Consider the following 25,672-nt stretch of genomic DNA (forward strand, 5'->3'; position numbering starts at 1 on the left):
TGACAGAGGATTAGGGAGTAGGTATACCTGTCTCTGTTTATTATAAATTATATAAATTAAAGGCTGGCCCCATAGCCTAGTGGTTAAGTTCAGCACACTCCACTTCGGTGGGCTGGGTTCGATTCCCAGGCACGGACCTACACCACTTGGCAGCAGCCACATTGTGGCAGAGACCCACTTACAAAATAGAGGAAGATTGGTACAGATGTTAGCTCAGGGCAAATCCTCCTCAGAGAAAAAAAAATGATATTAATTATCAATATTATGTAAATGACTCACTCTCCAGAAAGCCAACTCTCTGCTTCAGTTCATTCTCCAGGACTCTAAAGTGAATATAAATACCAAAGGAACTTGGTTGAATCATTTTTCCCATCTAGGTGGTGCCTATGGCAGCCTCATCCATCTGGATACTCCTATGCAATATGTACAGACAACTAAGCAGCTGATTCACTGTGTGTTATGCTGGCTGCCATACCCAGGCCTTTGCTGATGTTGCGCTCTGAAACTGTGCAATCACAGGAATGTTCTTCTGGTTAATAGTGTCAGCAGATAGAAATTCAAAAGGTTTCCTACTGAAGGCTGAGAAAAATGTAGCTGTGGGAGTAGAGTCATAAGATATTTTAGTCTTTCCCCATAAGAGCAATAAAATGTGTCCTGGCAGTCATCTCTACTCCTAGGGTTGGTTGATGTAGCAGTAATGGCCACTTTGAAAAAAATCAGAAGAGTGAAAAATATTTTTATGGAGAGCTCACAGGAATTATAATAAATTGTAGCTACATTCCACCTCAAGAAAAAAAAACAAAAGCAAAAAAAAAGCCCCTGGAATTTTGATCATTTTATACAGTTCTATTCTTCTCAGTGTTATTTCCCCTAAAAAATGAAAATAAGAAACAGAAGATTTCTCTAAAATTGTTTAAGCACTCCTGATTTTTACTGAAAAGTCCTACAACTAATTTCAACATACTCTCTGTGCGGCAACCATAACTCCTCCTTATTATCTTTTTAAAACAATGCCTACAAATCTTGTTAGAAACCTTTGTGTACCTCTTTTTTCTGTAAGTCTCTCAAAGTATTGAGGAGTCAAGAAATGGATTTTGCTGAAAAGAGGGAAAAGTACAACACAACGGTGACTGATGTGCATAGTCAGAGTAGTACAGGGAGGTTTTGATATAAAAGATCTCACATTTATTCTAGTAAATTCTTTACAAACATGCAAACTAAATGCTTTTCTATCTGCTCTTCTTTTTACATCTGCAGTCACTGTGTCAATTTTCACACTCCATTAGAATAACCCAGCATTTTGATTCTAGTTATACTAGATCTAAATTCATAATAAAAGGGCTATTCCATCCTTCATTATTTTGGAAGTCACTGATCTGAGAATAAAACTAAATTATCCGAAGTTAAACATGACCAGGTAATAATAGTATCCAGGAAGCATCTAAAGCATAAAAATGAGGAATATCATGGCCCTAAGCTGACATGTTGATGTGAAAAATGATACATTTTTTGCAGACAAATTACACAGGCTTTGTCATGAGCACAACTGATCTTGAAGGATGAGCAGAAGTTCACCAGGCAGACCGGAGGGAGAAGACGTGTGCGTGAAGAGCGCTGGCCGGTTGATGACCTACAAGAACTTTAGGACCGGTGGGCGGGATACAGGATGCCTGAGGAAGCTTGCAAGACTTTGAGGCTGGAAGGGTGGGCAAGGATCAAACCAGGATGGGCCTGATGCAAACGGAGCTGAATTTTATTTTGAAAGCAAAGTTAAGCCACTGAAAGGTTTTAAGCAGACAAGAAACATGATCAGATTTGTGGTGATGTAAAGAAAGGCTGGAAGAGGAGAAACCGGCAGATGAAGGCCAGTCAGAAGACCATGGCAAGACCAGGCAAGAAACGAGGCTGAACGAAGGCAACGGCAGAGGGGATGGTGTACAGGGAACGCACAGGAGAAATACTGAGATATGAGAAAAAGTGTCTATTGACCAACGGATATGCAGGATTAGGTATAAGGAGAAATTAGGCATTTTCTCCCAGACTGATGGTTTGAGTGGCTGCTAATGCCATTAACCAGTACTGGCATACATAAGGTGGAACAGATTTAGGTGACGAAAGATGAGCTAACCTGTCATATTTGAAGGTCCCAGGGAACCCCCTAAGCGAGGATGTCCAGAAGGTTGAGAACTCAGGAGATAGGTTAGACTCAAGATAGAGAATTTGTGGGCAGTGGCACGGTGGTGGCAGTTTTAAAGCTGTGAGAGGAGATTAAGTCGCCTAAGGAAGTTCCTAGGGTAAAGAGTGGTGTTGCAGAAACCACAGTTCAAGGGGAAGTTAGAAGACAAGAAGGCCAGGCTGGCAGGGCCAGCTTGGAGAGAAGTAGGGACACCGCTTTCTCTGAGACAGAGAGAAGGAGGGGGTTGCAAGAGGTGAGGGGCTGCAGAGGCATTCAGAGTTCCTGCCTGATGCCTTCAGTCTCCTCTTTTGAGCAGAAAAGGAGGGCTGCTGCAGAGGATCAGGATGCAGCAATGTGGAGAGAGTTTTAGAAGCCTAATGGATTACAGTACCAGCTGGGGATGGAAGAGGCAGCTGTTCTGGGCCACACAGCTAAGCAGGGAGGAGACCTCACCAACAAAATGGTATAAGGCTCTCCACCTGCACTAGCAGGTTGAATGCAGGGCACAGAAGAAGGAACACTGGGTTGATTTGGAATTTTGCAGCTAGAAGTAACCTCAGAAACTATCTGGTCCTCCCTTCTCTTTCCTGCCCTGCTCTTGGCTTCCTTTCTCTCTTTCATTCCCTATGCCCAGTACTGTAGACCAGTGTCGGGGAAGAGAAGCAAATGAGGGCCAGGCAGGATCTTTAAGGGTTAAGCCCTATGAAGTGCATACTATATAAATTTTAAATCCCAAAGAAAAATCCTAAAAGTGTCTCATGGATTCCTAAATCCACTGCACAGGCAGAAGACATCACTTACACATGCTTCCAAACCATTACAACCACAAATCCACCTCCTCCCACAACCAAGCTTCCTGAAAACTCTTCACGTGGTGGGGGCTTCCACCCCCCGACCCCAATCCACCAACACCACTCAACCAAGTCAACAATCCCTCCTTGTAGCAAAATCCAAATGAATCTTCTTTGACATTGGTCTTTCTTGAACTCTCTGCAGCATCTGACACTATTAGCCTCTTTCTTAGAACTCTCTCTTAACTTATGTGTACTGCTCTTCCTCTCACTTCTTACATGTTCCCAAGATTCTTATCTTTATTCCTTCCACTTTCTTACTTCTCACTCATGGGGTGACATAATTCACACCCACGATTTCAAGGTGATGACTCCCAACTCCATATCCAGCCCAGCCCCCTGTCCTGAGCTCCACGGATCCGTGTGAGGGATCCCCAGGAACTGCACACGAACATGTCCAACACAGGACTCATCATCTTCCTTCCCTTCACATCTGCTTCTCCTCACCGGAGCCAGAAAGAACCCCAGGAGTCACCCTTCACTGCTCCCCATCCCTCGCTCCTGGCACCCTGGGAATCTGCCCTTATCTCCAACTCAATCAACTATATTGAGCCCTTCATTTCTCAACTCTGAGGACAGCGGCCTCCCAGCAGGTTTCCTAATATCCAGGCCTTCCAGAAATCCATTTGCCCCAACGCAGTCACAAAGTGCTTCCTAAAACACAAATCTAATTGCATCACGTTGCTCCTCAGAATCATTCGTTAACTCCCCATTACTCCTTAGCTTGACACACTAGCCCTCCCCACCGTCTGACCCCCGACCCTGCACTGCCTCCTGTGCACCCGCCATCCAGAACCCCGTGTACCTCCCCAAACGCTCCCTCTTGCCTCTAAACTTCTGCAGGTGCTGCTCCCTCTGCCTGGATATCCTAAACCTCCCCTAGCGCCCAGCCCCTTCACCTGCCACCCTGCCTGTCCTAGAGATGCTGTTGTGACACCATCTCCTCTGGGAAGCCTCCCCCTCACTTCTCCAGCAGGTGCCGGCTGCCCTTCCTCGGTTCTTCACACCGCTCCCCACCCCCAGCACTGACCTTTACGAAGGCTCCATGTCTCCCTCCAGTGTGTGAGCCACTTGAGGACAGAGACAGCATCTCCTCGCATCCTTCCCCCTACCCAGCACAGCGCCTGGCCACTAGGAGTCATTCATTTACTAAGTTTGCTGAAAGAATGAATTATTGATTGAATGAAAAAAGGCTTCACTTCTGAGCCAGCTACTGCTAAGTAGTGCTTCTAAGGGCTGACAATATTTAAATAGAAAAATGGAAAGAGAAAGTGCCTCTGGAGAATGAGGAGGGGGCTGCCACTGTTCGCTGAGGTCTGAGTCTTCGCTCTCCACTGGGGAGAGGCCCCGAGCACCAGGAATCGTGAATTATTAACCGAGAGGACAGGGAAGGCCAATCTGGAAACCAGACTAGGCTGAACAATTAAAACAACTTATCATTCTGAGAGGCTCTTTCAGGAAGTTGATACTCATTTTCTCCATCACAACTGAAGTAGCTCGTCTCTCCTGCAAAATGGGGTCAAAGAGGTTTTTTTAAAGATTGATTATCTTCGTCAGAACAGAAGAATAAACCCTGCTGAAACATTTTTAAAGGAGACCAATAGACAGGAAAGAAAAGCCAACCACTGATGTTTTAATGAAGACATGGCTCGTTGTAACCTAACATGAGGCCTGGCCCATAGCAGAAACGACTATTAACGTGTGGGGAATGACAAACCTGGCAAACCACTGTGTGATGCATGCGGCTTAGCACGTGGCCTTGGCCACCAGGAGGACTCCTTTCTCCATGCTCTACTATGTCCTTGCCATATTTTGCTTGTATTTGAAATGCTCAAGGATGCAGGAGCCTACGATCCTTCTGTAATTTCATCAAGTTTCACAGGCATGAGATTAGCCCCTTCCAAGCAGGAACCCTCACTACATCTAAAACTGGGGGGCAGGGGGCCAAGAAAGAAAAGGGGAACACATCCATCGAGTTGTCATCAGGGAGAGAGCGTCTGTGGGCTTTTAGAGAAGGTCTTGGGTAAGTCATTCTATTAAAGCACCCCATCTCCCTCATTCACTGAAACTATACCAAAAGCCAAACTCAAAATTTAAAAATGTTGGCCAACCTATAAGTGAATTTGAATTCTCTGTTCTAATGCATCTATTTTTATGGCTGAAAACGTCATCATTAGACAGGTGGACAACAGTGCCCTGCACACGTCCCTAAGGGGTTGGAAGACTCGCAGACACTCACATGTCCACAAGGGGGCAGTATGTCACACAGAAGAAGCTATGGTCTCTGCTACCAAAACACAATTTCACTCCAGTAGTTTGCCTGTTTCTCAGACTTCCCTTCACACCAGCTTCCCTGCTTAGGAGCTATCTTAAGCATTCAGTGGAACAAAGGGGATAAAAAACAGTCTTCCTCATCTTCAATACCAGCTTTATAATGCAAGTGGGACATAATTATATGGATTTCAAGTGCAAGAAAACCCACTTTATAGCTGAGTGTACTCATTTGAACAAGACCTAAAACAGAGCTTCAGAATACTGTGATGTTACATAATAATGACAGCTTTCCATTCTCTTTGCTTTTCAGAAAATCATACCTGAAGTGGAGTATTTTTAAGGTTTCAGACCAAAATAAACATATCTGAAAACTCCAGATGATTGAATCAATTGAGTCAAACAGTTGATTGCACCTCTTCCACCTCTGTAAGTACACACACAACCTTAGAGCGCACTGATTGTCAGAACTGAGCAAGCGCTCATGGAAAGCTCGTACTTGTAATATTTTCCTACATATTGTGGTCAGTTCCCTATGCTGGTGGCCTCTGAGACGGGAGAGGGGACAGAGGAGCCGAGCCTGAGGGAGGAGTGGCCAAAGATTCCGTCTCAGGCATTTTCTTATCATGTGGTGGGGGGTTCCTTTCTCCACATGGATTTAGAGCTCTCGGGGAAAGCCTGTTCAGGGTCTCCACAAAACAAGAAGCAGGCTAACAGTTGGGAAACCTTAGGAAACAGAGACAAGTTTGCTTTTCCTTCTACTGCTAGAGACTAGGAGAATTGGAGGAATTGGGAATTTTTTTTGAAAGTTCATTGGATAGTTGCATGTCAATCAAGACCTGACTTCCCAATTTCACTATTTGTTCCTCAAATTAACCCTTGAAGAGACATAAATGAGGAAGAGTCGCTAACCCAAAAAAGTACTTTTCTCATTAAAAAGAGAGAAGAGTCTATACGTGACCCAAGCAACTGGCCAAGCACTTGGGGGTTTGTGGTCCATAAAATTAAGATTCCTCCCTACCAGGGTACCGCCTCCCGCCTCTGCCTCCCACCGCTCCCCACCACCACCCATCTCTCCCCCACCACACCCTGCCCCCGACCAGGGGCCGTATTAGCTGTGGCCCAGGTAGGGAGAGAAGGGGAGGGAAGAGCAAAAGATGAACTTCTACCAGGGAGTAAACAGATATAAAACGTCACACACACCCAGAGCAAGAAGTAGTGATGGGTGGTACCTGGGAATCTTGGTGGATCAAAGTCTTTCTAGCTGGAATATCAACTTTTGAACCACTACAGAAATCAAAGAGTTGCAGCAGAAGTACCAATTAAAATGTAAGGCTTTCAGCTTTTCAGGCAGCTGACAAAGCGATAGCTTTCCACATTAATGGGCCCATCAATCAAATGAGGTAGTGCTTCGGAGGGCCGCACCAAGGGAAGGCACAGAGGGTCAGGGTGGCCCCGGGCTGGTTCTTCATTTCCCTCAATTGCCTCAAAGCAGAGACTGGAACCTGGCAAGCAGGTGAGACGGCTCTGTCCCACAAGGCTTTTCCTGAGGCTAACATGTCACAGCAGCCATGAATTTTAGTCCACTCTGCAAACTCTGAGATGGAAGGTCCAGCCGGCCCCCAAAGCTATTATAAGGAAAAGACCTGGGGTCATTCCAGGGACACTGAGTCTGTGATGACACCCATGCTGATCTGCACCCCAGCCTCCACTCTCTGCCTGGTCCCTCCTGGCTCCCACCCCTTCATCTCTATAAGGAGAAGAGGAAGAGAAGTGGGGCTTCAGGTCAGCCCTGGAATAAACCAGGAAAGAACTGACAGTAGAAAGAGGAAAAGAAAACAGGGAGTCACTTAAACTCCAAGAGACGGGAACAGCAAGTTTTCCATTTAGGAAGAGACCTGAATGGATGAAATAGGAAGGCAATGGGGAAGAAGCGTCTACAGTCGACCCCACACGGAGGGTCTCTCTCAGCGGGGGAGGCAGAATCGACTGGGTGAGCACCTGACCCAGGAGTAACAATTAATGTCCCAAAACCGGACTTAGCTCTTCTTCACTAAATCTTTGGAACAAGATAAAGTTTGCAGAAATCAGGAAGAAAACTTCCCTTATCTACTACGGTGTATAAAAAGGTGCTTAAAACTCCAGATAATGGATGACAGAAATAGAAAAAAACCCACATGACAATGAGTTTATAAAGCGAGAAGAACCACGTCTGTTGAACACAGGTGGTGTCACAGCCGGCAAAACCCACATGCAGCACAGGGGCAACTCATGAGCACGGTGTGCATGACGCTTGATGAGGAATGCAAGCTGGGGGTCAGCCAGCCAGGGCAAAGACTCTCAGAAAGCTGCAGCATGCTTCACTTCCGGAACACAGAGAAGCTCCTGTCACCCAAGGAAAGGTGACAACAATCGTATAAAGCTTGTGTAATTCATTCCACCTAAGACTCCTCTCCTGACTCAGTCTTCCGTTCCCTCCTCTGGGTAGCTGATGTAATGTTAGTTTAATTCAGCAGTTTGTACGGGGAAAAAGCCCAGTCAGTGAAACTACCTCCCTCGCCTCAGCGAGTTCCAGTCTAGATCAGGGGTCAGCCAACTGGAGCCTATGGGCTAAGAAGCTTTTACATTTTTAAATGGTTGGGGGAAAAAATCAAAAGAATGATATTTTGTAATAAATGAAATTCAAATGTCAGTGCTTTTATGGTTTTACTGAAACACGGTCCTGCCTGTTCATTCGCTGCACCAGAATAGCAGAGTGGAATAGTTACTACAGAGACATATGGCCTAAAAAGCCTAAACTACGTTCTGTCTGGCACTCTACACAAAATGCCCACCCCGCTCTAGCTATCTAGAAACTCAACAGTCTAACCTTGACCCCTAAGTCAGTCAGAATGTAGAAAACTTTTGAAAAAGTGAGGGGAGTGTGTGAACAGTGAAAGAGAACTTGGCTCACCCCAAAGGATGGGGCCAGGCCCTGGGCACCTGCCCAGCGTGCCGGAGAGACTCACCAGTAGAAATGCTCCTCCACCATCTTGGTCACCGCCCTGGAGATGGCTCTTTCATGAGGGCCGAGGTTTTTGTTTAAATTTACTCCAAGCTTCTCTTCCAGAAAGTCAATTATGAATTCTGTGCCAGAAACTTTCTCGTGGTTATACTCAATCCAAGGCATTTTCCCTTGAGCAGAGAGTTTTCCACCAAAATAGTTCTAAGCAGAGTAAATTTTAAAAAGAGAAAAGCAATGTTTTATTTAAGTTTCACTGTACAATTAACAGAAACAAACATTCCAACCACAGTTTTGATAGTGACTATACTATTCAAGGGAATGAACTCAGTACATAAACTCTTTGAGAGAATAAATGGTTACTCTTGAGAAAAAAAGATTTACCTCCTATGAACACATTAGTTTACTCCCATAGATTTTATCATGGACTCTGGCTTATTGTTTTAAAAAAATCCCAGGGAGGAGGGGGAGGGTTGAAATGATCCTGATAATAGTGGGTGTAGGAATTACAACGCTTGGGTGCAACAGTGTGTCCAACAGACTCAACACCAGTGCCTGTCAAATGCAGGTTCCTGGGCCCCCACCTAGAACTCTGGATCAGAATCCTGGGAATGATGCCCAGAAACCTGTGTTTTTGACAAGCTCCCCTTTGACCCACATCCATGGGAGAAACTTAGAGTGTCTCAGAGGACCTTGATGCCAGAACGGGGTCGGGTGGGGATGAGGAAATGACACACTTTATGAACGCTGAGAATTAACCAGTGACATTTGCTGCCCAGTGTATAAAAAGTCAAGATCTTAACCACACTGATAGAGGGGATTCTGTGGTTATGACTGCATTTATTCAATCACTTGTCCCAGCATATCTGGATTCTTCAGACCCCAAAGTTGCTTTTTAAATCTGAATCAACTTTTTGGTGGTCCACACAGCCTAAATTAGTCAGCCTTGTACTTGACATAAGTCGATAGTTCAGATGCTGTTGGATAACAGCAAGTGTTGGCTCCTATGGAGGAACAGGAACTTTCGAACACCGCTGGGGAACGTATAATGGTACAACCACTTTGAAACCATTTGACAGTTTCTTAAATAGCTAAATATACACCTGCCATGTGATCCAGCCATTTCACTCCTAGGTATTTACCCAAGAGAAAAGAAGGCATATGTGCATGCAAAACTCGTACACAAGGTTCACAGAAGCTATATCTGCAATGCTCAAAAACAGGAAAAAACCCAACTGCTCATCAAGAGGTAAACGAATAAACAAATTATGCTATAGCCTCACAATGGAATACCACTCAGCAATGACAAGAAATGAACTATGGACACACCATAACATGAATGAATCTCAAAAGAACATTACTTAGTGCAATAAGCCAGATCAAAAAAGAGCACTTCCTGTAGGATTCCATTTATATAAAACTATAGAAAATGCAAACTAATCGATAGTGACAGAAAGCCAATCAGTGTTTGCTAGGGACGATGGGGGACAGGAAGGGACAGGAGGCAGGGGTTACACAGGGGCACAAGGAGGTAATGGCTACATCACTATCTTGATTGTGGTCATGCTTTCATGAGTATTGACATACATCACAATTTATCCAATTATATACCTTAAATTTGTGCAGTTTATTGTATGCCAATTATATCTCGATAAAGCTTATTTTGTTAAGATAGAGTTACAGACATTTTAAATACATCAGTCCGCTACATCTTTAAACTGTTTCTCTAGAGTAGGGGTCACAAACTTTTCTGTAAAGGGCCAGACAGTAAGTACTTTAGGCAGACCATATGGTCTCGGTCACTAAGACAATATTGCAGTTGGAGCATGAAAACAGCCATAGATAATACACAAATGAGTGTGGCAATAGAAAGTTGTTGATGGACACTGAAGCTTGAATTTTACATAATATAAAACATTCTTCTTCTTTTGACTTTTTTCAGCTATTTAAAAATGTAAGCACCCCTCTTAGCTCCCAGGCCTGACTGGGCCCGCAGACCACAGCCTGCCATCTGCTGCTCCAGCCATGTCCACTATTCTCACTACCTCCTAGAGAAACAAAAGTAAACTTCGGGAACCATCTGCATCAAGCCCCGGACAAGAAGATCCCTCCTTGCAAGGTGTATGATGACAGAACACTCTCTGAGGGCCCCATTCTAGGAGACAGCTGTCACATCCTTCTTTCAGGCTTGAAATCAAAATTTGCCAAGGAATGAAAAAATTAATGTTTTTTGTGGGAAAACATTGGGATTAACAAAGGTGACTATTGTTCTAGTTGTTCTGACCTTAATCACAACAAAAATTTGTGCGTGCATTTCCCCAAAACCAAACGGTGCATCTTAGCACAATGAATAAAAACACAGAATGTTGCAAAATTTCTCAGTCAAGTCTCTCCCTGTCCAGGGCCTATGTCTGCACGTTGTGCGGGGTGTGTACTCAGCATGCTGACCACTGAATCTACCTCCGTAAGATAACACGGTTACGGCTGGATATCGTAGCTCTTAAAGGCAGTTGTGTATTTCTGCTCATAGAACTGGGCATGGACTATGCTTGAGGGTCCCGGGCTTCTCAGATCTTTGAGGTAATATCACCTTTTTCATGGCTGAAAAGTAGAGCTGGTACTAGCTAACTACTGCTTACTAGCTAAGTACTGCTGTCTTTGGTAGAAAGTAATGGGGAGTTCAACTGTTCTCTGTCTCTTGGTGTCTTGATACTTTATCTCAACGCTTATTCTAAAGAAATTCATTCTGGGCCTTGCTTGGAAAAGGGAGTTATTGGGGCTGCTGTTAGCCATATTGCTTTTGTGCAATTTGGAAAACGGAACCTCCTCTGGTTGGATATGGTCCATGCAAGGGTTCACAGCTTGGCAAGAAGTGGGTCCAGATTTTGCCTCCAACTCCTTGGCCAGGCACTGTTGTGCAATGAATAACCTGCACAACCATACATGGCAGCCCTAGACATTACCTTAAAAGTTACTAGTACATCTGGCATTCTTGTAATTTGTACACTAAAGATGTAAATTTACCATATAACAGCACCTATTTCAGATTTCTCTTGATATCGACCACATCCTCCTAACACATCCCCTTCTGGACTCTTGTCTATCCTGTACACTGATATCAAAGGGAACTGTTTGCAAAGCAAATGAGATGCAAGACTTCTGCTGCTCAAAACTGTCCAATGGCTTTAATGGATCTAGTCTAACCCCCTTCACATAGCACCCCGGGCCACCCATCTAGTCACTGCCCACCTGCCCAGCCTCCTCGCTATCAGTCCCTTTGGTCTCCTGAATTCCAACTGCCCACACCCAACCAAGTCGAGGTCTTTACCACCTCTCTGACTTTGCCCAGTCTTCACCTTTTACAGGAAACCCTTTCCCCAGCCTCTGCAAAGTCCTATCCATCCTAAACAATTCAGTTCAAATTTCACCTTGTTGGTGAACTATTTCCCCAAGGTGCAACCATCATCTGCCTTTCCTCCATGTGTCCGCAGCACAGTGCCTGGTCCCTCCCCTTACAGGATTACTGTGTCTACATCTGTCTTTCCCTCCAGACCAGCCCCTCCCTGGGTACTTGGTACATTTTATCTAGACCACTTTTTAAAATCAGACTCATAAAAATTAATCATAGGTTCTGATGGCAATGAAAGCTCTAGCAGGCTTTCATCATCAAATGTTATTTTGCTTACTAGATAAAAATGCAGGAGACAACATTTTAGAGACATTATGATCATATCTAATCAAAAAATATTTTAAAAGAGAAAAAAATGTCAAAAGTAATTGGTAAGACGATGGGTGAGATGCAGGTGATCTGGTCCACGAATTTCCATTTTTATGAATGTAATTATATCTTAAAATAAAAAATATACATTTCAAAAATAATATTTAATTTTCCTTAACTTCCTTAAATCTATTAAAGAACTTCCGGTCTAGTTTCATATAAGCAATTGGAGTCTAACTGGCCCACTGAGGGTAGTATCTGAAAGTAATTTTGAGAAGAAAGGTGAAGAGGTAAATCCTCTTTATTTTTCCCAAGCTGATGCCCCGCCGCCACTGTGTCCCAGGTGAGATTAACGCACCTACACTCCTACTACTTTATCAGCGCAGCGGCGCAAGCCCAGGCTTTGGGTTTAAAAATCTGGCTCCATCATTTATTCACTGTGTGAACTTGAACCTCCCTGGGCCTCAATTTCCTCATCTATAGAATGGGAATAACAGTTGCCAGGATTAAATGAGATAATGCACATGAAGTGTTCGACAAAGGGCCTTCCCCAGAAGTATTAACATCACCCTCACCATCTGACATGGACAAGATGAGACCTTAAGAGAAACCCCAGAGTCTTGGGACTCTGATTTGCTCCACTGGCCATGATGCCCCCAACTTTTCAGCTAAATTTATATCCATTACATTCACTGCGCCCCTGAAGCCATCTTGAAAGTTCTCCCAGTGGCTAAATTTGAGAAAATCTGAACAACTTTTGTGTGTTATAACACACTGAAAAAAATCCATGCATCTATTCTGTACTGCAGTTTTGTAGACGAATGGCCTGACTTTTTGGAGATGTACACTGAAGTAGTGAGGAATAAAGTCTCATGACTTCTGCAGCTTACTTTCAAATGGTTTATCAAGAAAAAATTGGTCCTAAAAGGTATATATAGAGAGAAATAAAGCAAAGAAGGCAACATGTTAACAATTGAGGAAATGAGGTGAAGGGAACATGGGTGTCCATTGTACTATTCTTTTAACTTGTGTGTAGCTTAGAAAAATTTCAAAAGAAAAAAATGGGGGGAGGGGACAAGATCAACAAATAAATAGGACATCAAAAGTTAGAGTTCACATTTGCAACAACATGGATGGACCTTGAGGGTATTATGCTAAGAGAAATAAGTCAGACAGAGAAAGGCAAATACCTTATGATCTCACTCATGTGGAAAATAAACAAACACATGAATAAAGAAAAAAGATTGGGGGCCGGCCCTGTGGGCAAGTGGTTAAGTTTGTGCGCTCCGCTTTGGCGGCCCAGGATTTCACCTGTTCGGATCCTGGGCGCGGACATGGCACTGCTCATTAGGCCATGATGAGGCGGCGTCCCACATGCCACAACTAGAAGGACCCACAACTAAAAAGTATACAACTAGATACTGGGGAGACTTGGGGAGAAAAAAGAAAAAGAAAAAAGATTGATGGTTACCAGAGAGGGTGGGCAAAAGGGGTAAAGGGGCACATATGTATGGTGACAGATGAAAACTAAACTATTGGTGGTGAGCACAATGCAATCTTCACAGAAGCCCAAATATAATGGTGTACAGCTGAAATTTACAGTGTTATAAACGAATGCCACATCATAAAATAATAGAAAGTAAAAAAAAAAAAAAAAAGGTTAGGGCTGAGAGCCAAGCAGTGAGTTTCAGAGAGTTTCTTCCTTTTTTCTTTCACTTACTTAAAAAGAATTATTGTGTGAAATATATGCTTCTTATACAACAAGTTATGTCAAATGATGTAGGTGTCTTTATGGATGTCTAGAGAAATGTATGGAAGATGGTCAAAAATAGTGATGACAATCTCTAGCTAGAAGGATGTCAGGTGATTTTCATTTTGCACCTACAATTTTTTGTATTGTTTGAAATTCTTATAAGGACTATATATAATCAGAAAAAATAGCAAAGCTATTTTCGTTTAAAAAATAATAATAACCATTATCTGCAGGACTTCCCTGGACATCTTTTTGCAACTTCCTATGAATCTATAATTATCACAAAATTTAAAGTTTTAAAAATTGACCTACCAATATTTATATCCAGATTTTTAAAACATAATAACTGGTCAATACATCAGCTTTTAAAAAATCTTGTGAGTTCCCACTAATGGTCATCAAATATTGACTCGAATCTCACTTAGGTTAAAAAATGAAAAAGCTTCAAATATAAATTCGTGCTCTTAGGAACATGGCATTTTAATCTTTTTTTAAAAGGCACAGGGCAAAGAAGGGGCAGAGGGTGGAGCAACCTGGGGCCAAGACAAAACACCCTTCTACTGATGGGTCCAAGAAACGGGCTCCACCAGCACTTCCCAGGCACCATTTGCGTCAACACAAACCCTCACAATGGTCCCCAGGCTCGAAGCACGCTGGCAGGCACACAGCATCCTTTCTAAACCACAGAACCATTTTCCTTCTCCTTAATATCTCTGTGCACCCCCCTTGCAGAACACCCCCTCCATTTACTTTCCATAGAGACCTCACAGAAGAAAAAACACTCTTATATGATTCCTTTTTAAAAAAAATATACTTAACAACAAATACTAATAGTTTTGGAAAGGAGTAAGCAGTCCCCTTCTCGAAGGCCTCTGGAACAGCTCCGGCTTCACAATGAGGCGTGTGTCCTGCTGCTCCCGTGATACTAACTAAAGCAGCTGCTCTGCAGCATGAACAAAGGTAGTGAGGCTGCTGGTAAAGACAGGACTGTGGCCATCGGCGCTTGACAGCTGGAAGGCAAGAAAGGAAAGAGCAGAACAGCCTGGCAGCCACTGCAGACAGCAGGATTGCTTCATCAAGGGTGAGAGTGGTTCACAAGATCTTGAAAGCAGCCAGAGATGGCAGAGCACAAAATTCAGGTGTGGGACTATAATTGCCCCAAAGCTCCCACGGCTAAAGGAGGCCATCTGGTCAAGAGTGATGGAGGAACAGAGACAGGCAGCTGCTGGGTAGCAGTCTCTTCCTTCAGTTTGAGCCCCTTAGTGACACACATCTTTGAGTGCTGGATGCCAACACTAAGCTGAACAATGATCTTCCAAATCTGATCCAGTGCATTTAGATGATTCAAGCCTTGTCTGTTTTTATTGCTATTTTCTCCTCCACTGCTGGTTTAGAAAGTCCTGAATAATCTTCCTGCTTCTGTCTCCAGACTTACCCCTTGCATTCCAGTTCCCAGTCATAAAGACTTCCTTCCTATTCCCCAAACACCCCCTGCCCTCCCAGATCCCTCCACCCAAGTCCAGGTTTGATGCCACTCCACCATATTCCCAGAGGATGTCCGTAACAGCACTTACCCCAAGCTGAGAGCACATCATTCACCTGGTCCCAGCACTGCCTTAGGAGGACCACTGCCAGCCCCATGCCCTCTTCTGCAGAGAAACTGGCTCAGAAAGCACAGGCCACGGGGAGTCAGGAGTTGGAGGGCTAATATCGTTACCAGGGCAGCCAAGAGCTTAGCCAGGTGAGGAGCACGCCCCCTCCAAACTCAGCTTGTCTGTTTCCAGCTAAGGAGAGCCCCTGCTCCCAATGCTGCCACTTTGTAAGGCCTGAAAGGTGAACCCCCAACCACTGGGAGGCATATGGTGGAGCGGCAGCAAATCAGAGGGACCACATTGGTTTGGGGATGCCTGGGGCTCCCCTCCTTCCTTCCTTAAACTCCCTCACAGCACACAACCTGTGGCCTGAGCCTTAGCCCTTGCTCAGTAGAGTCCCAGGCAGGGAAGCTGACATCCCTGGAAAAGGAGATTCAAACCAAAATAACCAGACACCTGAGGAGGACAACCCCTGTAAGAGGAGGGCAGCAGGCTGAATATGCACGACGTGAAGCAGAATTTCACATGCAACATGAACCAAAACATTTTAATTTGCATAATAAATATCCTCCAAGGCATAAAGGAAGAGATTGTAATACAAACCAAGGGGAAATATTAAGAAGAAAAATACAAAAGTTGAAATAAAGAATATAAGAGATGAGATAAATAGCATGATGGACACAAGAAGAGAACAGAGCAAAGCAATGGAAGCTCAGAGGGACGAATTCTCCCAGAAGGAAGAACAGAATTAAGGGATAAGTTCAGATGCAGGAAATAAAGGCAGAGGTTTCAGTATGCAGATGATGGACAACAGGAAAGAAGAAGAGCAAAACAAATATAAAGAAAATGGAAATATTTGAAGAAAATTGATAATTCCCCAGAATTAAAAAGAAAAGAAAGACTTCAGACTAAAAGAGTTCATAAAGGACCAAAAAAGATACACAAAGACTACACAGGGCATATTATAGTGAAATTTAAGACTATTGAGATTACATGGAAATTCTAAATGCTTCCAGAGAGAAACAGAAAGAAAAAGAATCAAGTTAACATCAGACTTTTCAATAGGAACACTGATGCAAAAAGACAACGGAGTAATATTTTTAAAGCACTGAAGGAAAAGAATGTTGAACATAGAATTATCAAATGTGAGGGCATAATAAAGATGTTCTCAGGCATGCAAAGACACTAAAGTTTTGCCACATAAAGTCTCACTCTGAAAATATTTGCCTGGGAAGTACTCAGATAAAAAGATAAATCCTGCAGGATAAGATATATGGGAAATTAGGCTGCTCAAATAACTTAGTAAGGTTTGTTGTCTATAAAAGGACCAAAAAAAAAAAAAGATCAGATTTCCAAAATTCTAGAATTAAAACATCAGGCAGTAGCACCACAATTGGGATGAGGGCTGGGAAGACAGAGACCCAAGGTTCCCATGCACCTGCTAACATACTTGTGTTATTAGAGGGCAAATACAGAATGTGATACATTTAGGAAATGAATAAGGATAAATAAACACAAATTTGGATCTTAAGAACAGCCACTGAAACAACAAAAATAGAATTTTTTGAAATGACAAGAAAAATCTTTATCCACCAGAAAGCAGGAAATGAGAAAAAATAAAAAACAAAATATAGCAAGAAGAAAAATATTAGGGGCCGGCCCCACAGCCAAGTGGTTAAATTCACATGCTCTGCTTCGGCGGCCCGGGGTTCAGATCCTGGGTGCGGACATGGCACTGCTCATTAGGCCATGTTGAGGCGGCGTCCCGCATGTCACAACTAGAAGGACCCACAACTAAAATATACAACTATGTACTGGGGGCATTTGGGGAGAAAAAAAGCAGGAAAAAAAATATTAAATAAGATGGCAGAAATAAATCCTAATAAAACAATAATTACCATGTAAACGGATTAAACTCACCTATTAAGGACTCTCAGATTGGCTATAAGTAATACATTGCCTACAAGAGACAAATACACAGAAAAATTGAGAAAGAGGATGGAGAAAGACATCCCAAGCAAATATGAGCCAAAAGAAAACTGGAGAATCAATCTCAATATCTGATAATACAGAATTCAAGGTTAAAAAAACATCATATGGGACAGAACTAGGTGCTATAAACTAGAAAAAGAAACAAAACAGTAAAAGATGTGACCTTTCCTATTATATGGACCTAACAATATAATCTCATATATATAAATACTCTTACATAAAGCAAGAACTGACAGAATGACAGGAAAAAGAGATAAGTCAATAAATACACTTGAATATTTTAACCTACTCCTTTTAGAAACTGCTAGAACAGGCAGACAAAAAATAAGCAGAGATATAGAAGGTCACAATAATAAACTATACATGCTCAAGCAAGTAGATATAGAGAGAGCTCCACACACAAACAGAGAATACGTAATTATTTTCAACACTTATAAAAAGTAACCACACACTAGGCTAAATCACCAGGACTATCTTCTTTGACCATAAAATTAAAAAACAATAACAAAAACCAAAGCTTAAAAAAAATTGCATATGCCTAGAACTTAGGTGAAAAAGAAAAACACAAGGGAATTTTTAAAAAATACATAGAATTGAGGGGCCAGCCTGGGTGGTGTAGAGGTTAAGTTCATGCACTCCACTTCAGAGGCCCGGGGTTCGCCAGTTTGGATCCTGGGTACAGACCTACACACCAATTATGAAGCCATCCCTATGGCAGGCATCCCACATATAAAGTAGAGGAAGATGGGCACAGATGTTAGCTCAGGGCCAGTCTTCCTCAGCAAAAAAAGAGGAGGATTGGCAGCAGATGTTAGCTCAGGGCTAATCTTCCTCAAAAAGAAATACATAGAATTGAATGACGATGAAAACACAACCTGTCAAATTTGTGAGACACAGCTCAGTCCTTACTCAGAAAAATGTCTACCTTTACATACATCCCCCTGTTCATTCTCTAATGCTGCAGTGAGCAAGTGCTGCCCTGAAAGTTGCCCAAACAGAACGTGGAGCACTGTGGGAAAACTCACAAAATCTACAAATATCTCCCTGAGGGCCTGCTACATGCTCTGCCTCCAGGATTCAGGAGAGACAAAATATAATGCTGTCAATAAACAGACACCTAAAGGAAGAAAACGCATCAGGCAATGGGACACCCACCTTTATCAACAGCTGCCTCATAGGCCTATCCAAACTATTACCCAAGGTACACTCTATGTCAGGAATAAATAACATGGCCCTGATGCTCAGCATGACCCTTGAACCCAAGTCCATACCCTTTTGATCACTCATTAAATTGATGTAAAAATCAACAGACCCTGGAACCAAATCTCCTAAGTACCTTCTAAGGGCTGGGCATGGCTACTTTCATACCATCTCCTCTAGCGCCAAGAGCAAGCCCTTCCCACCAGGCGAGATTAAGCACTTCCCCTCTAACCAACATGGCTGCCATGAGAATGAAACATATTTGCACACAAATACCTGATAGGGTAAGTCAGCCATCCTTAAGTAAGTTTCCATTTTCAAACAGAAAGGAGATAAACTGGGGACACCATTGTTAGGTCTTGCAAACTGATGCAAAATAATAGCATCTTTGGAGTCAATCTCTTGCTGTTTCCTGTTAAAACCAAAACAGAAATAAAGAACAATCCACGTGTTACGCATGCAGTCCCCTTAGTTCCTCAGAGGTCCCTGCTGGGCTGTAGCTCCTCAATGAACAAGCAGATCTGTTTGTCACAGGGGCTTACCTCACCCAGAAGCTCTTAGAGCGTGGAAGCTTGGTCAAAAGACAAGAGAAGCTTACATACTCTGCTATTCCCCTAACCCCAAGGGCTCAGAAAGTAACTACATCTTCTGGAACCTGCAGTCTATGGGCAAGAAGAGGACTTTCTGGCACAGGTCCACCTCTTCTCCAGCTGGTTATGTTTACCCACCAGGGACAAGTTAGATGGATAAAAATGATATTCTGTGCTTACTTGTATCAGGATTGTTCTGAGGGCTTCCCAGGATGATCTCATTTAATCTTCACAATAACCTTATGAGGTAGCTACTATAATTATCCATGATTTATAGATGAGGAAACTGAGACACAGAGGACTAACTTGCCCAAAGTCACATTACTAGTAAATGGCAGAAGCTGGACTGGCCAGGTAGTCAGAGCCTATGTTCTTGACCACTAGACTATACCATGAAACAGCATCTCCATCCACAGGACCCGGAATAACAGTGCAGATTTACTCTGCCATGACCCAAGTCTGCAGAGCCTCAGAATGTTTGGAGACTCCGAAAACTCTGGTCCCTCTTCCAAACTATCCACGTCCTCAACTGGCCCTTCACCTGTGGTGCCAGAGCCCGGCTCTGGGCTCTCTCTCATCTTCTCTACCTTCACAGGTCCCCACTTTCACCACGCAGCACATATCCTTCTACCTCTGCCTTTTCCCTTTCTTCTATCTCAGTCACACATCTATCTTTTCCTTTGTCTACTTTTTTTGGTGTGGAGGACTTGCCTGGTCCAGTTTTTCAGTAGCCACCATGTAGTAGAGCGAATGCTGGATCCCAAGTCTGGATACCTGGGGTCAAGGCCAAGCCCTGCTTCCTACTGGCCACGCTACCTTAGACCTCTCCTCCTCTCTCACATGGAAAGCGAGGACAGAACGGATTCTGCATCAATTATGGTGAGAATTAAGAGAAGATCTGTAAACATTTGGTGAGCTATCAAGCATTATATAAGAGTGCTGGACTTAATTCTCAAAGAGATTTGGTCTTATGCCCTTAGGCTCAAAATCTCATCATTCCACACAGCCCACTCGGACACCACACCCAGGACCCTTTTGCCATTTCCGTCTTTCACTCTACCCAACCATTTCCCAGTCAGATAAACCTCCCTCTTCCCCTTGGCCTTCCCTGAGCCTCTGGTTCCCTCACATGGTTCCTAGTTCAATGCTACGGGTACTTCTACCCAAGCGAGCAAGGGCAAGCTCTTTGTATCATCATCACACGAATGCTCACTTAGAGGAGCATCTTCATTAAGGAGGACAAACTCTTTTGGAGAAGTTTATCATGAGCATGCCATTCCACTTACAGACTTAAGAAAGACTCCTTTTGAAAATACTGGTCAAAAGAATAAAAATACTTGCTGCTTTCTGGCAATATTTGCTACAAAACAAGGGTTTTCATTGAGATGAAATATTTGAGAGGTCAGATATGAAAATTAAGAAGCCATTTAGACTATGTTTCTAGAAAATGCAAACCGTAGATTTGACAATTAATTTTGTCTAATCAAATAATTCAAGTCACAGTGTGACGTTTTCATGTAAATTAGCCAGGCTAAAAAGTGAGGAGAGAAACATAAAATCCCCTGCCCCATTGGCCAAAACCATCTAATTCTAATGGTTTACTTGGGCCATGGCATAATAAGAATGGATGCTAACTATGTGGCGAGCATATGCCCATGACTTTGTATACATCACACACATTACCTTATTTCATTCTGACAGTAACACTATAGAGTGGATATTGTTGTAGTTCAAATTTAGTATATTATACTATACCTATATTTTACAGTAGACAAGAAAACTGAAGCTCTGAGAGGTTAAATAACTTGCCCAAGGAAGATCAATTTAAGATCAAGTTGTTAATATCTCTAGTTCCCAAGCTCTTACTCATTTCACACCAAAACGGGCAATTCCTCAGTTAATTTTATTCAAACAGCCGGTTTGACTCAGATCACTCAAGCCTGGAACTTTCCAATGGAAGTCTATGTTAGCTAATGATGGCCAACTGTTACTGGATGCTCATTATATGTCAAACCATGCTAAGCAACTCCCATGTGTTAACATATGTAATCGACTCTGTGAGGAAGGCTACTATTATCCCCATTTTACAGATGAGAAAATCGAGTAGCCAAGAAGCTTACTCTCAGATCCAAGGTTCTCTGGTTGGTTAAAGGCAGAGTAAGTCTGAACTCCATTTGGCTCCAGAGCTCTCCCTCTATGTGAGGAACCTCTCTATCTGCCTCAGGATCAGAGGAGCAGGTGAGCCATTTCCTGGACAGCTAACATCTTACAAAGTGTCCTTAAAATGAGGATTATATAACACCTGTCGAGAAGCAAGATTAGTCCCTGCTCTGGAGGTGAATGCTGTCACAGACGACCACGCCTCTGTGAACAGCTGAGGAGCTGCTGTTTATGAAGATCACAGACTAAACACGGGCTGCTCTGATTCCCTAACCAAGGCTTCTAGGACAGGCTGAGCCCATGAGCCAAAAGTGCAGGTGAAATATGGTAGCAAAGTCATCACTTAGTCATTTAATTTGCAAACGACACATTTCCAAATGCCTACTGAATTTAAGTCAGCTGCTTAACTCTCTCCACTCGGGGAAAAGGAAGCAGAGGGTAGGGACTGTAATTGTTTAAAAACACTGTGGCAAGAAAAACATGGATAAATCCAAAATACCTACTTCGGTTATACTCGTTAATTAAATTTTCTGAATAATCCTCACCTGTCAACTCTACTTTCTACTCTGGTGACACAGCCGCAGATTAAGGGTAAGTCTATGCAGCAGAAAATCCAAGTAGAGCGGTGGAGACTTCATGACCACCAGCAAACTCAGACAGAGTAGCCATCTCAGGGTGTACTCCCCTCCTGCACATTTCAGATGGTTTTGTGTTTTGCCTAAGCTACATGGAAAATCAACACTTAGATGTCCCCATGAGTGAAGGCGTCTATCAGGTGACCTCTGCACTCACTGCCAGACCTTCCTCAGTCTTTTTCCCCATCCCTCTGTGCCCCTAGAGGCTGTCAAAACTCAGGTCCCTGCCACAGGCCTGTCTTCCCTCAGCACTGCCCCAGTTCTCTACATTTCCTTTCCTCTCCCCCATCAAAATGTATTTCAGAATTGGTACTTTCTAGGAGGCAGTGGTAACAAGTGCACGCTCTGCAGGCACACACTCCCAGAACCAATCTAGATCCTACTCCTCTTACTGTGTGATCTTGGGCAAGTTGCTTAATCTCTCTCAGCGCCACATCCTCATCTGTGAAATGGGGATCAAGCATCCAGCGATAGTTGTGAGGAATCCATGCAAATCACGCAGGTAAAGCACTTCTGCGCAGAGCTAAGGGCTCAAACTGGGCAGCCATTTTTTATTATTTGCATTATAACAGGTTTCCCAACTCAACTTAAACATTGGCCAAGAAACAAAAGTGGGTAAACCAAGGCTTAAAAATACCTTAATCCAAATAAGTACCCAAGTAGTACCCTAAGTGAGGAAGGACATATCTGTGGGCAGAGGGTTCTCCTGTGTCCAGCAACCACACCTACCAGGGCGTGGCCCGCATGTGGGTGAGCTCTGAGCCTCCGCTATGTCTGCAAGGCCATTTAAGCCAGGTTTAGACTCGGTCCTGTGAAGCTGGGCCTCCACTCCCTCCACAAAGTAGAAAACTGCTGAGAAGCCACACTGTTCGGGGTCCTCAAAAGCCTTTGGACTGGAACATAATTGAGAAACAACTGCATGACCGTTTAAACTATTGCACGAATGTTTTGGTTGTTCATATAGCTTGAAACCTAACTTGAAAAAGAGTTCTAGAGCTAGCAAAAATATAAAATAATCTGGAGAAATAATTCACTTAAAAATGTTTTATTTTGTTCAACTAGATTCAAGACACTGTGCTCAGTGAGAGAATTCAATGTATCATAAGCTCAAAATAAAACCTCAATTATGGCTAAATAATCTGGAAGCCAAGACATTTCCCCAAATCTAAAGAATCTCCAACCCTCTCAGAGACTAGAAATACTCAAAATCCCTAAGTTAGGCTGTCACAACGTCCTCCTGGAATTCCTGCAGGCCTGTTAAAGGTCACCTAGCACTGGCTCTGTTTGCCACCCATTGTGTAGGATTCCCCCACTGGAAAAAGGCGGTGTGGACACATTTCTCACTCTTTAGAAAATACTGGCCAAGAGAGACATTCCGAGCTATTGAAAACTGCTATTTTCTGGTCATCTCCCTGTGGCAGAGGGCTCAAACGCAGAGAAATTTCAACCGTAAATTGACGTATCAATTCACCAAATGACCGTTCCAGTACCTACGGTGTGACCCTACTCGAACAAAGATCCGTGTCCGGCTGCATGTACCCACAGCAGGGGCCTCCATTTTCTGGCATTTCTAAGTCAATCCTGTAAACATTCTGCGGCAGGCAGCGGATGTCACTGTTTATGGCACTGGCCTCCTCCCGTGTTCCTGTCAAACACGCCCATGTGCCGGTCCTCGGATTTCCTACCGCTCACACAACAATGGCATTTAAACCTGAAGACGGTGCTTAGCTTTCGGAACCAGACTAGCAGATAACCAGGTTAAGGCTGCATCAGACTGCACACCACGATTCCGGGCCATGCATCTCTAACAGGGACCCAGAGGTCTCCGGAGCTTTGGCAATTTCAGCCTTTTGGAGATGTTGACATTTGGGGCACGATAAAGGAGAACTAACCTTTAAGTAAAAGATAAGGTTAGTGGTTAATATTCCAGGACAATTCCCTATAAACACGTAAGGCATTTCATCACATGTAACTTCGTATTTCTACAGAGCCTAATTCTATTGTTGCAAACACACTGCACTTAGATCTTCCTCAGGGCATTTCATAACAGACTGTTTTGCTCCATAACAACCCAGAGAATTTTTGCTTTTAGCACCAAGGATAGAGAGACCAATGCTCTTCCCTCCCAGTACCAGTTTAATTCTCCTGTCAGCTCTGAACTGCCCCTCACGGCCAGGTGACCACGGACCGCCTCTAGGGAAAGGTAAGGGCAGGACTCGAGCATCCGGGTGGCGTGACCGAGGGGCCGGCACGGGTCCCCCCTCGCGCCAGCCCTGCCCTGGCCAGGTGCCCCTCTCGGCGCCCCTGCGCGGGGCCCTCTCTCCGGCTCACCTAATGACCAGGAGTTCGTGGAGCAGATACGCAGCTGCGGCCAGCAAAGCTCCCCCGGTCAAGTAAAGGGTTTTCTTCCACCAGGGATCGGAGCCCAGCCCTGCCATGATCCCACCGTAATCCTGCAAAGGGAAAGCGATGATGTCCCCATAAAAGGAGAAGGGCTCCTCGGACCCGGCCCACCAGCCGAAGAAGGAGACGCTCTGGTTCCAGCTCAGATCCACCACGCACGGCCTGGACGAGGCAAAGCCAACCCCCCAGTGCATGCTGCGCGGCTGGCTGCGGGCGCCCCTCCCAGGGCCCGCGCCGCCCGCATGGGAAGGGGCCGGCGCGGCCGGGCGCCGACTCAGCTGCGCGCTGGGGGCGCGGGCGGCGGCGACCGAGGCGGCGGCGGCGGCGGCGGCGGCGGAGGAGGAGGAAGGGCGCGGGCCGAGGACGGCAGGCCTGGCCGGCAGGGCCCCCGGGCCCGGGGCGGCAGCGGCGGCCGCCGGCTCCCCCCGCAGCGGCCTCTCCGCGCCGCTCTTTGTGTCGGCGCCTGGAGAAGGCCGCGTGATGTCATTGCTCCCCGGGGCAGGGAACCAGAGGCGCGATAAAGTCACCTACCCCGCGCCCTGCCCCCGCCCCGCATCTCCGCGGTCCGGCGGCCTCCGCCCCGGCCGGAGCTGCAGGGCTGGGCGCGCCGGCGGCCTCCGCGCCTCCAGGCGGCACGGCCCGGAACGGCTCGGCGAGCCGGGGCTGGGGCTGCGGAGCCGGCTGGAAATGCGGCTCCCCTGGGAGGAAGCGACAGGCAGGGCCCGGATCTGCGTCCCCCAAGCCCCGCCAACCCCCAGCCCGCCCTCCGCCTCCGCCTCCGCCCCAGCCCCTCCCGCGGCCCGCGAGCGGGAGCGCGCAGGACTCACCTGGGGCGGCGCGGGGCTGCGGGCCGGAGACGCCCCTCGCGGCGCTGGGAGCCGGGCCCGGAGGAAGGTCCGGAATTAGGTTGTTCTGGCGGTCAGGAAGGCGCTGAGTATGTGCACAACTTATAACAACTCTCTTGGTGCGTTACACAATTGCCTAGGTCTTGACCATGTGCCCACGGAGAGGACATGTCTGGTTTGACAAACAACAAAAATGTTCTCTAGAGAGATGTCCCCTCTGACATAACGAGCTCGAGTCTTTCCCCTTGGAAATCATTATCAGGGAACTCGCTGATGGGGAGGGGGGAGGCGGGGAGGTGTTTTTCCTTTCCTCTTTGGTGCAGAAAATCTGTCAAACGTATGTGTGTGTTTGTGTATGGAAGAGATGAATTTTTTTTTCCTTAACTTTATTTTTAAAAGTTTATAAGCACAAAGAATAGGACCGTGTTTCATAGAAGTTTATGATGTGCACACAAATTTTAGCAAGAGCGTAGATAGTTTAAATT

The 25,672-nt window shown here is 44.8% G+C and overlaps 1 protein-coding gene across 6 annotated transcripts in view; it reads right to left on the reverse strand.

Moving 5' to 3' along the window:
• FAXC (failed axon connections homolog, metaxin like GST domain containing) overlaps positions 1–25,277 on the reverse strand; it is a 73,231-nt gene extending 47,954 nt beyond the window's left edge. Inside the window, exons 1-4 of one of the 6 annotated variants that reach the window (XM_044757295.2) lie at positions 25,170–25,258; positions 24,271–24,392; positions 18,831–18,966; positions 8,307–8,503 (exon numbers count right to left, since the gene is read on the reverse strand). In XM_044757295.2, coding sequence (XP_044613230.1) covers positions 8,307–8,503; positions 18,831–18,966; positions 24,271–24,377 — 440 coding nt within the window. In that variant the 5' untranslated portion in view covers positions 24,378–24,392; positions 25,170–25,258. The other 5 variants (XM_044757294.2, XR_011497661.1, XM_070496265.1 and 2 more) reach the window with 5 other exon arrangements.
• Between the last annotated feature and the right edge of the window lie 395 nt (positions 25,278–25,672).

Source organism: Equus asinus, chromosome 24 (genome assembly GCF_041296235.1).
Source record: "Equus asinus isolate D_3611 breed Donkey chromosome 24, EquAss-T2T_v2, whole genome shotgun sequence".
In the NCBI taxonomy this organism is placed as follows: Eukaryota; Metazoa; Chordata; class Mammalia; order Perissodactyla; family Equidae; genus Equus; species Equus asinus.